The sequence below is a fragment of the Muntiacus reevesi genome, chromosome 14, assembly GCF_963930625.1.
Source record: "Muntiacus reevesi chromosome 14, mMunRee1.1, whole genome shotgun sequence".
Lineage (NCBI taxonomy): Eukaryota > Metazoa > Chordata > Mammalia > Artiodactyla > Cervidae > Muntiacus > Muntiacus reevesi.
Window position 1 is genome coordinate 40690989 of NC_089262.1, and position 13100 is coordinate 40704088.

The window sequence follows — 13100 nt, forward strand, 5'->3', positions numbered from 1 at the left end:
GATTATAAATTATCCTTTATGATTAACACAGATGTTTTGAAGCATGTAATTAAAGAATTAATTCCTACATGAATTATTTTATCTATTTTCTATAACACTGATGTTTTGAAGCATGCAATTTAAAAGTTAATTCCTATGTGAATAATCTTATCCATTTTCTTCTTTATGTAACCTTTAGAAATAACCATTAAAAAATAGAAAGTGTAAATTCATAAATAATGAAAATGTGCTCAGTGTTTTGATATATTTTTAAGGAGAGAATGGAGAAAACATAGAGGCTGAGTTATTAGTTTCTAACGTGCTGCATTTTTTGATCATTGATATAAAAAAGTAAAAGGACCTTCTGCATTCTTTATTCTTCAAATTACACACAGCTATTTGATCATTATAAAAGTGCATTCTCTGAACCCTATAAAAGTGCCATAGTTTTGTACTATAGCATTATTTGAATATCATCATACACGGAACTGTTCGTTGAGTACTTATGTGTGCCAGATACTGCACTTGACAGTTTTGAGGCTGAATGTGACTCTTGTGTCTGAATTTCCACCAACTTTTCTGCCCTCTGGCAACTTGTTCCACTTTCCTGAACCTCAGTTTCCTCATTTGCGAATGGGGATAATTATATTATCTCTGTCAGAAGTTTATGATGAGGACTTAGTGAGATCATCCATCATTGTTTGACCTGGTTTCCAACACAGAGTGATAGTTTATTGAATAAAGAGCTAAGCACCTGCATAAATATTTAAATAGGATGCATATATTCAGATCCTGGCTCTGCTACAAAGCAATGATGGGTGAGTTACTTTATTCCTCTGAGCCTCAGTTAATGGACGTGTAAATTGGAAATGGTAATAGACATCCTGGTGTCTCAGTAGTAAAGAAATCACCTGCCAATGCAGGAGACACGGTTTTGATCCCTGGGTTGGGAAGATCCTCTGGAGGACGAGATGGCAACCCACTCCAGTATTCTTGCCTGGGAAATCCCATGGACAGAGAAGCCTAGTGGGCTACAGTCCATGGGGTCGCAAAAGAGTTGGACACGATTTAGTGACTAAACAGCAAGTAGTACCTACTGTGCATTATGATCACATGCATGTAAAATCCTTAGAATGCTTTCTGGCAGGTAAGTGCTCAATAAATATTGGCCATTAATTTTTACAATTTCTGTTACCATAGTTTTTCCCTCACTGTAATTAGCATTGGTAACTTCAGAATTTTATAAAAATATCAAAAATAGAGATGTGAGTGTATGGGGAATACAAAAGCTACTCTTTCATGCCTTTTAGTTATCTTAAAAAATATGCCTGTTTGTGTGGGATATACTGTTGTTACTGTTTTATTTTTTTATTTATTTATTTTTTTTAATATTATTTTATTAGTTGGAGGCCAATCACTTTACAACATTTCAGTGGGTTTTGTCATACATTGACATGAATCAGCCATATAGTTACACGTATTCCCCATCCTGATCCCCCCTCCCACCTCCCTCCCCACCCGACTCCTCAGGGTCCTCCCAGTGCACCAGGCCCGAGCACCTGACTCATGTATCCCACCTGGGCTGGTGGTCCGTTTCACCATAGATAATATACATGCTGTTCTTTCAAAACATCCCACCCTCACGTTCTCCCCCAGAGTTCAAAAGTCTGTTCTGTACTTCTGTGTCTCTTTTTCTGTTTTGCATATAGGGGTTGTTACTGTTTTAATTTGGATACATCAGACATGTAAAACTGCCTATCAAAACATGAGTGACATTTAAGTGACAGAACACCTGGATAAGTTTCAGAACTACTGATGTTCTAACATGGCAGGAAAATTTATGGGCATATTATTGTGGCAATCAGTGATCCCTCCACCCCTTCCTCGTGTCAGAGACTCCTTTCTTGCGCTTAGAGGCAGCTCTGAATCTTCAGAGAGCACCGTGAACGCCAAGTGATCACATGAGAGATTGTTCAATTTGTTAAATAGAACTGGGGGTATTTGAAACTGTGAACCAAATAACTCTTGAGTTCATGTATGTATTTGCCTGTACGTAAGATGGAAAGGTATGTGTATGGTATAAAGAGGTCACACAGGACCAAAATCCAACTAAATTGAGTTAGTTAATTTATGTCCATGGTCATTTCTGAACTATCTGTGGACATCAGGGATGAGAATTCATGACTCAATTTTAATTTAGAATAACCTAGAACACACTGTCTTTTAAAGAAAATGAAACAATAATGTTAATCTTTGCTTTCAGGGAATATGGAGCCATTGATGATGTAGATATTGATCTGCATATTGATGTTAGCTTTCTTGATGTAAGTATCGATTTATGTTAAATGATTGCTGCCTTTATAAAACACTTTTATTCTTGGAAGAGATTTAATTTTAGTTTCTCATAATACTATTAGAAACATAATGACTTTGTTAACGTGATTTATGAAGAAATGCTATGACTGGTTGAAAAAGCAGAGATTTTGCATATGTTTTCTCCATCAGTTCTTTTAAGATTTCCTGAAAATTATGGGTTTGTATCAGTAGTATAGCATGTCCTTATTTGTTAAGTTTTCATTTGAATTTTCAAATGAAGACAAAAATTAAAAGTACTTTGACTTTCATTTCGTAGATCTGTAAGTATTTGAGATAATTTGTAGGCCTTAATGATAAGCAGTTCTTCAAAATAAGCTTTAAAAGCATATATATTTTTTATTTTGGAAAAAAATCAAGAACTCTAAAAGATGACTAATTCATCTTTCAAATATTTGCACAGGAGGAGATTGCTGTGGCATGGGAAGTAATTCGAACAGAACCTATAATTGTCCGATTACACTGTTCTCTTACACAGTATTTGAATGGCCCAGGTTAGTTTCATTTGCCTGTTATTTTGCATATTCATCAGTTGTGCACTGTGCTTGAAGTACAACATGGTTCTTTTGGTAATTCTGAACATAATTGAGACTATCTTGATAATGCTTTTTAAATATACTTGCGTCCTAGCAGAGGTGCTATATCACCAACATAATTGACGTAAACAGAAACATACAACATTTAGTTTTATAGTTTTCAGAAGCTGATGAGTTGCTGTGAAAGAAAAACAGTAAAACCTAAAAGAGAGTTGTATATATAATAAACACTTAGTAACTATACTTAGAGTTGCCCTTCAGTTTAATTTTTTGTGTTTCTGAACCTGATATTTAATTTTAATTTATCTTTGATTACTAATGAATTTAGCCTGTGTAACATATTTCTTTTTTGAAAATGAAGTATTAATAATATTTTTGTTTTCTAATATCTGAAGGGATGATTTTGATGTATCTGAAGGAAGAATTGTTTATAACAAAGGACCCTATTATCATTCTTGCCAAGACTTACTGGATTTAAATGTAATCTGGATTTAAATGTATTATGGGGCTTTCCTGGTAGCTCAGCTTCTAAAGAATCTGCCTGCAATGCAGGAGACCCCGGTTCCATTCCCGGGTTGGGAAGACCTGCTGGAGAAGAGATGGGCTACCCACTCCAGTATCCCTGGGCTTCCCTGCTGGCTCAGCTGGTAGAGAATCCGCCTGCAATGTGGGAGACCTGGGTTCAATCCCTGGGTTGGGAGAAGGGAATGGCTACCCACTCCAGTGTTGTTTGGCGTCTCTGGTGGCCCAGTCGGTAGAGTCTGCCTGCAGTACGAGAGACCCAGGTTTGATGCCTGGATTGGGAGGATCTCCTGGAGAAGGAAGTGGCAACCAACTCCAGTATTCTTGCCTGGAAAATCCCATGGATGGAGGAGCCTGGCAAGCTACAGTCCATGGGGTCTCAGAGTCAGACCCAACTGAGAGCCTTCACTTTATATACTTCTCTCTCTCTCTGTCACACACACACACACCAGTATCTACTTATATTGTTGCAATTATCTACTGCTGCAGAATAAAGCACCCCAAAGTGAACTGACTTCAAACAACTTCTCTCTCACCATTCTTTGGGGCTCCACTGGGCAGCTCCTGCCTGGAGTCTCCTGTGAATCTGTAGTGAGATGGTGGGTGGAGTTTATGTTTCTAAAGGCTCCATTAGGTTGGAGGCTCAAAATGGTTGGACTTTAGATGATTAGCAATTGATGCAGGTATCATCTAAGGACTACGCAGGGCTCAGCTGGGACTATCAACTGAAGTGTCTCCTTTGTGCGGTTTAGCTTCTTGTAGCATGGTGGCTGGACTCCAAAAGCAAGTGTTCCAAGAACGGGGGTGTGGTAAGAGGCTCACGGAGTCTCCCACTGTATTCTATTCATCAGAATAGTCAAAGAGCCCACCCAGAATCAAGGACACGGGCATAGATGGTGTCTTGGAATTGTAGACATCTTTAATCTTCTGGGCACACAGTACCGTGGTCTCTGCATGTTTTGCTTTAGGTGTATCGAGGAGCTTACATTTGTTGTTAGTTTTCACATAAGAAAATTATCTGCTCTTTCACGTTTATGAAATATATAGGAAAGTCTCCATTTTGAAAATATTTCTGTTGTCATCACTTTTTAATTATTGTATAGTGTATTCTACCTAAATAATCAACATGCAGTAACATATAGTAACTGATGTGACCTAATACTAGGCAAAGACAAATAGAGGTGACATATTTTTATTTTGATTATAGGTACAGAAATAAATATATTTATAAATGCAAAAATATATATAGACAGAAATGCAATAAAGAAGGAAAATAATTCCTTATAATCCCTCTATACTGAGGAACCAATAAGTCAGTTGGTGTTGTTTGTTTTCTGTACACATGTGGTTTATTTTCATAAGGTTGACGTTGAATTGTATTAATAGCTGTGTACCTCAATGTTATGAGCCTTTCCTCCAGTCATTAAATATCCTAAAGCAGAATGATGTGTAATATCTGCATAATAATTTAGCCTGTAGATATATGTGTTTTTGCTATTTCCCCCACATATTGTGGGGACATTTTTCTTTCTTTAGTGATTTGAAATATACTTATTCTGTTTTATTCTGATGGTGATTAAAAGAAAAAGAAGCCCTCGTGTCTGAACTAGTTTTTTTTTTAATTAACAGGGTTAGGAACAAATGTGGGTCATTTCATCTCTACTCACTCAGTTCCATCTGTGTGAGGTGACAGTGTGGCATACTTTTATGTAACCTTTACCACTGTTTCATGTGTTTATATAATCTTGAATTTTGGGCAGAGGTTTTCCTTCACAATATCTTTTAAAGGTTAATCATATTTGCATGGTTTTATAAATATGTCAACAATTATGTTTTAATTCATGTTCAGATGATTTGTTGTTCAGTACCATTTATTCAGTTTCACAACTCATTCATAATTTAATTCTTACTTTTTCATCTCTGTTAATTGATTTACATATTTAATAATTTGTAAGCTAAAGAAACGTGAGGGTTATGCTTCATTTTTCATACTGGAGAATGATTCTTTTTTTTATGAACAAGACAAATTTAACCAGGTATAAATTTATGAGCTCATAATAGTTCCCTCCAAAAGGCTAAAGTGCTTTAAAAACTTCTGCTAGTTTGTGTGTTCAGTTCTGTCGCTCAGTCATGTCTGACTTTTTGCGACTCCATGGGCTGCAGAACGCCAGGTCTCCCTGTCCGTCGCCAACTCCCGGAGCTTACTCACTCATGTCCATTGAGTCAGTGATGCCATCCAACCATCTCACCCTCTGTTGTCCCCTGCTCCTCCCACCTTCAATCTTTCCCAGCATCAGGGTCTTTTCCAATGAGTCAGCTCTTCACATCAGGTAGCCAAAGTATTGGAGTTTCAGCTTCACCATCAGTCCTTCCAATGAATATTCAGGATTTCCTTTAAGATTCCCTTTAAGATTGACTGGTTGGATCTCCTTGTGGTCCAAGAGACTTTGAAGGGTCTTCTCCAACACCACGGTTCAGAAGCATCAATTCTTTGGTGCTCAGCTTTCTTTATAGTCCATCTCTCACATCCATACATGACTACTGGAAAAACCATAGCTTTGACCAGACGAAACTTTGCTGGCAGAGTAATGTCTCTGCTTTTTAATATGCTGTCTAGGTTTGTCAGAGCTTTTCTTCCAAGGAGCAAGGATCTTTTAATTTCATGGCTGCAGTCACCAAAGTTTGTGTGTGAAGTATATGAATTCTGTTCCTTTGGGAGAAATCTCTCTTGACTGTGTTTGTGTTTTGTTGCATGTACTTATTGATCTTTTCCCCCTCATTTTCCTTGATATTGTTGTTATTGTTCTTTAGTAGTCAAGTCATGTCCAACTCTTTTGCAAAGCCATGGACTGTAGCCTGCCAGGCTCCTCTGTCCATGGGATTTCCCAGGCAAAAATACTGGTTGCCATTTCCTTCTCCAGGAGATCTTCCCAGTACTGGTTGCCATTTCCTTCTCCAGGGGATCTTCCCAATCCTGGGGTCGAATCCCGCACTGGCATGGAGATTCTTTACCACTGAGCCACCTGGGAAGCCCCTTCCTTGTTGTTACCATTTATATATTTATCTTTGATTGCTATGCTTAGATCTTATTCCACCTCAAGGAAGTTTTATGCAGTCATTTTTTTGTTGTTGTTCCTTCTTTATCTGTCCTCCACAGTATATGCAGACTGGACCTAATTCCTGTGTCCTTCATGCTTTTTATCACTTGTCTTAGTCTTTTGCCCATCACCTCTGATTTTATAGGTTACTTTTCCATTAATCTTCTACTACATTAAGCAAACTTTTTCATAATTTAGTCTTTGATTTAATGTTCCCCTTCTGTTTTTAATTTGATTTAGTCTCTACTGATATCATATTTATATATCAATTGCTTTCCTTTTATTTATGCATCGTTTGGAATTTTGTTGTGAACAAAATCAGCAGTCGCCCAAGACACATAATTTTGTTCCTGTAGATGTGAATTTTGTTTCCCTCAGAATTCAGGCAGTGTTAAAATGCACTTCTTTCAAAAATTAGTGTGGTTAGTGTATAATTTCTTCCATTAAGAAGAATAAAGACTCTCTGTAATGAAAATAGAAAATACAGAAGTGTGAGGAAAAAAACAGTAAAGAGGATTCCACATTCATTCCATTCTATAGTTAAAAGAACAAGAACCTCAGATATGCAGATGACACCACCCTTATGGCAGAAAGTGAAGAAGAACTAAAGAGCCTCTTGATGAAAGTGAAAGAGGAGAGTGTAAAAGTCCTCTTAAAACTCAACATTCAGAAAACTGAGATCATGGCATCTGGTCCCATCACATCATGGCAAATAGATGGGGAAGCAATGGAAACAGTTAGAGACTTTATTTTGGGGGTCTCCAAAAACACTGCAAATGGTGACTGCAGCCATGAAATTAAAAGATGCTTGGTCCTTCGAAGAAAAGCTATGGCCAACCTAGACAACATATTAAAAAGCAGAGACATTACTTTACCAACAAGGTCCATCTAGTCAAAGCTATGTTTTTTTCCAGTTGTTGTGTATGGATGTGAGAGTTGGACTATAAAGAAAGTTGAGCGCTGAAGAATTGATGCTTTTGAGTTGTGTTGCTGGAGAAGCCTCTTGAGAGTCCCTTGGATTGCGAAAAGATCAAACCAGTCAATCCTAAAGGAAATCAACCCTGAATATTCATTGGAAGGACTGATGCTGAAACTGAAGCTCCAATATTTTAGCCACCTGATGTGAAGAGCCCACTCATTGAAAAAGACCCTGTTGCTGGGAAAGATTGAGGAAAAGAGGGTGGCAAAGGGTAAGATTGTTCAATGTCATCACCAACTCAGCGGACATGAATTTGAGCAAACTTTGGGAGATACTGAAGAACAGGAAAGCCTGGCTTGCTGCAGTCTGTGGAGTCACAGAGAGTTGAATATGACTTAGTGACTGAACAACAACAAGATTAGTTCCATCTGTTCCATTTTAGCAAAATTTGCTTAAAGTTTCTCTCATATGAGGATGGCATTATTCCAAGTTTCTGGTCCTTTTGCTGGGTTTCTCCTATTTCTAAAATGCAGCGATTATGATAAGTCTTGTTCAGGACAATTGATTCACTTTGTCAGCTTAACTAGTAAATTTCCCCAAAGACTATGTTTTTTACTAAGAGAAATTTAAGGAAGAATATGATTTAAAATTAGGAATAATATGAAATAGAGACAAGGATACTAAAAAGAAACATAGAATTTGTTATTCTAGAAAAAATAATGAGAGTTTATCCTAGTTTACGATTTGGATCTTTGCAAGCAAATAAGTAGATGAGAAAGTATTTCTTGAAGATTGTTTTGCAATGTCTTTGACAATATCAACATTTATAGTAAAATGAACTTGCAAAAAATGTATGACTTGCAAAAATCCAAGATTTAGGCTGACCTAGTTAACAGTTCTTTTTGAAGAGCATTTGTTCCCCGGTTTGGAGAATGTATGAGTAATACTTATCTGAACTATAACATTTGGCCAGGGCTAATCTGACAGTGTATCTGTGAGTGAACAGAAATGATAAGAATTGAAGAAATAACCTCCTTATCCACTTTGAAGTTAAAGATTATTTTCATTGTACATGGGGAAATATATTTTAAATAAGAAGACAAGATTGTTATGATTTTTATGGTACTGTATATTTTTTTGAAAATTGCTGGTATGTAAGTCTAGTCTATGGTCTCAAGGTCACGGCTGCTTTTTGTTTAAAGTGACACACAGCTAACATTATTAAAAATGTTTTCTTGTGCAAATCATCTCATTATTGATACCACTATATTTATATGATCAGAGTTGGAATAATTTCCACCTATCTTGAGCAACCCTCACTTATTGCTTTCCCAGCCTAAATTATGAGATACAAGGAAAAACTGAATAATCTTCCCTTTTAAAACAAAAAAGATTGTAGTAGTTTATCTTTCTCATTCTTCCGTCCCCAAAAATGTACTTTGTGAGGAATTTGGTTGAGGTAAACTTTTAATTTAGGGAGAATAAGTATTTCTATGATATTTATTACTTTTCCTGTAAAGGGTCATTTACTTGTAGATTCTACTTTTATATTTATTTATTTATTTGTAGATTCTACTCTTAATAGTCTACTTAAAAGACTACTTTTAGCTAAATTTATACCTGAATATTTGTTTACTCCTGGAGGAGGAAATGACACCCACTCCAATATTCTTGCCTGGAAAATTCCATGAGCAGAGGAGCCTTATGAGCTACAGTCCATGGGGTCGCAAAGAGTCGGACACGGCTGAGCATACAGACACACATTTGTTTATTTGCTTAATGGGTCTTTGATATTCCATTTTATTTTCTAGCTGATTATTTTGGCTAGTAAATATTATTACTTTTAAAAACATTTAAAAAATTAATATAAAGCATTTTCAGGTTTACAGAAAAACTTCAGAGTCCCCATACATGTATATCCAATTTAACTGATTACTAACATCTTGTTTGAATACATTAAATTCATTTCAGTAGCTAATTGCATTCATTAATTTTAATAGTATACGAATTTTGTCAGTTGAATTTTGGAATATTTTTGGAGGTAACATCTTGTTAGCTCTTTCAGTTTATTCCAAAATTTGGGGTCATTCAGATTTTATACTACTAATTGAGTCAATGTTTGTGACATTTAGTTTCCACTAATTCATAGTATGAATAAGTTTTGGTCTTTGTATTATTAATTTGTAGGAATAATGTATATATTTTGGATAAATAGCTGTGTGTATTATATCTCTTCTCTCTTTCTCCCTTTGTCTTATACAGTTATCTTCAGTGAAGATTTCAGTGCTTCTAGTGCATTTTGAATTTTTTCCTGCATTTTTAAAAGCCAGGCCCCTTTCATTTTTCTGCCTCCATCTTCTCAGTTTCTTTTTCCATCTGCCAGAGAAGAGATTATGTCTTCTTAAATCTTCTTAGAACACACTCTGTTCTAATTTTTTCATCTTTTTCTTTAAAGAATAATTCCCCTGAGTTTTCAAGTTAGGATTTTTTAAATTCACTTTTCTATAGCCCTGGGTTTGGGATGCATGGAACTAAAGTTAAGTATTCTCTAAGTTAAGGATTAGAACGTTTGCTGGAAAGAAACTGATGGGTAATTAGCACCAGTTTTCTTTGATCAGTGGAGAGTTTGTATCCCAGACTAATGGCCAAGACAGGGAATGAGGCAGGTGGGGATACCAGCCTGCTTTGCTGTGTGGAGCATGTGTGGTCTGAGAATGTATAGTAGTTAGACAGTCTTAGTTCTAATGATCTGTTACTGCAACAGTTCGTAAGAATGGTACTACCCATGCTCTCGTACAAGGTCATCTTTTTATTTGCATCCTAGCTTCCATCCTCTTTCATCTAATTAACACACCCTTCTCTCTCCTTACGCTGTGCATGTCTCTTTCTTCTAAAAGATTCCCATTAGTTAAAAAAAAAAAAAAAAGTCCTCTCACTTTTAAAACAAACACCTTTAGACCTCAAATCACTCTTCATTTAGTCCCTAGCACTGTGCTTCCCATGACTGTTGAGTTTCTTCTTGAGACTTGTCTTTGTTAACTTGCTTCATTTTTCCCCCCTCCTTTTTCTCCTTGAATATGCTGTAGATGTGTTCTGGATGCATCATTTCACAACCAGGGCTCTTGTCAGTGTCACCAGTGGCTTGAATATTGCTTAATGACCCAGTGACCAATTTGGAGTCTTCATCTTAATTAACTTAGCAGCATATTATAACAGTTGTTTATCCCCTCCTTGGAAAACTTTTGTGAACATATGTCCATATCAGCAGCATTCTGGAATCTTCCATTCTCCTAGCTATTCCTCTTCAACCTTCTCTGTGGAGCCTCTAGATACTGGATGGCTCAGGCCGAATCCTTAACTTCTGTCTTCCATCTACACTCACTCATAGTTTCTCATCCAGCCTCATGCCTTTAAATACATGTAAGTTCTGACTCGTCCAAATGTGTTTCTTTAGCATGTTTCTCTCATCCAAGTGTGTAAATACTGGATTTCTCTAGTAGCCTACTTAAACTTTTCCACTCAAGGGACAAGCAAGCATTTCAGATTCACAGTGAGCATGGGTGCTTGGTCATGTCTGACTCTTTGCCACCGTGGACTATAGCCTGCCAACTTCCTCTGTCCATGGAATTCTCCAGGCAAGAAGAATACTGCAGTTGGGTTGCCATTTCCTCCTCCAGGGGACCTTCCCCACCCAAATTTACAATATCCAGAGTGAAACTGCCAATCTTCCCCGCTGCTCCTGCAGTCTTTCACCCAGAAATTTGTAAGCTTTATACTTCCGGTTGCTCAAGCCAAAATCCTTTGATTCATCCTTGACTCCATTCTTTTTCTGATACTTTGAATTCAGTCCATCAGCAAAACCTGTCAGATCTCCCAGAGAGTGTGAATCAAGAATGTTCACCACCTTCACTAATCCCAGCTGCCATGCTCCTCCCTTAAGTAGTGTAAGTTCTGGACTGAGTTTCCTGTTTCTGCCTTTGGTCTTTACAGAAGATCCTGTAAAGAAGGAGCTGCCTCTGCTCCTTCTCTCATCTCATCTCCTCATGAGATACCTTGTTCACTCCTCTCCGACTCCCCTTGGTGCTCCTAGAGTGGTGAAGCATATTTCTTCCTTAGGGGCAGTGTTTCCTCTGGCCAGGACTGTTTTCTTTCTGCCATACTATCTAATGTTGAAGTCTTTTTATGCCCACCTAACCTTTAGCCCCCTCCCCCCTTTTCCTTCTTTATTTTTATCCAGAGCCTTTATCACTCTGTGGCATTTTACCTGTTTTCTTATCTGCTTTCTATCCATCTCCCCCTGTTTCCTAAGGCTTATAAGGGCAGGGGTGTTTGTGTGTTTTGCAGCTCTATCTCTAGTGGCTGGCACAGAGGGAACATAATAAATACCCTTTAAACCAGTGAATAATGAATGGTGAGTGACTCTTTTGGTGGTTGTCAGTTTCATAAGCAGCATAATTACTAGCTTACAGAAATGCACATATCTGATAAAAACATTAAGCACACAAGGTGGTGTGCAGTGGAAAGTGAATCTCCCTATACCTTACTGTCATTCTCCATTGTTTTATTCTTAAAAAAGGATCTATGTGTATACAAACATGTCTCTCTAACACCTAAAGAATAGAGTGCAAACTGTAATACACATTGCTATTTACACTTAATATATATTTTTGAAAATCATCATTATTATACATATTGTACACTTACAGATACATATATTTATACATTAGTATATAACATGGAAGGAAAGCTGTGACAAATCTCACAGTGTATTAAGAAGCAAGGACATCATTTTGTCCACAAAGGTCCATGTAGTCAAAGCTATGGTTGTTCCAGTAGTCATGTACAGATGTGAGAGTTGGTTCATAAAGAAGGTTGAGCACTGAAGAATTGATACTTTTGAATTGTGGTGCTGGAATAGATTCTTGAGAGTCCTTTGGACAGCAAGGAGATCAAATCAGTCAATCCTAAAGGAAATCAAACCTGAATATTCATTAGAAGGACTGATGCTAAAGCTGGAGCTCCAATACCTTGGCCACTTGATGCAAAGAGCTGAGTCATTGGAAAAGACCCTGATGATGAGAAAGACTGAAAGCAAAAGAAGACAGAAGACAAAAAAGTGGCAGAGGATGAGATGGTTAGCATTAATGAGATAGCATTAATGACTCAATGGACGTGAATTTGAGCAAACTCTGAGAGCTAGTGACAGACAGGGAAGCCTGGAGTGCTGCATTCCATTGGGTCGCAAAGAGTTGGACACAACTTCGTGACTCAACAACAGCAATAGCAGCCTAGAATGATCTCCAGAATCTCTGTATAAAGCATAAGTAACCACGTGTAGCATTGTGTGTAGACTACTTTAAAATGTGTATGTATGTATATATACATATTACGTACACATAGTAATATATATATTACTTTTCAGTCTTTTTCCTGGCTGATAGTTGAGTTTCAGTTCAATATTTAGACTGTCTTTTTGTTTTTCCTTTGCAGTGCCCACTGTTGATGTCTTTCAGATTTCCACAAAAGAGAGATTTGGCCTGGGACATCAGCTGAAAAAGTAAGTTTTCCAATGAGTGAAAAGCAAATTTCTATTAAAGAGAACTGAGTTCTCATTTTGCTTGCCACCCCCACCCCATTTTTATTCAGCACAGCTTTTTGAAGTAAATGCCTCAG

The 13100-nt window shown here is 37.2% G+C and overlaps 1 protein-coding gene across 2 annotated transcripts in view; it reads left to right on the top strand.

The window, feature by feature from the left end:
- PARP8 (poly(ADP-ribose) polymerase family member 8) overlaps nt 1-13100 on the top strand; it is a 192743-nt gene that overhangs the window by 119620 nt on the left and 60023 nt on the right. For both annotated transcript variants that reach the window (XM_065905180.1, XM_065905179.1), the window contains exons 9-11: nt 2243-2303; nt 2756-2846; nt 12918-12984. In XM_065905180.1, coding sequence (XP_065761252.1) covers nt 2243-2303; nt 2756-2846; nt 12918-12984 — 219 coding nt within the window. The remainder of the gene's footprint in view (nt 1-2242; nt 2304-2755; nt 2847-12917; nt 12985-13100) is intronic.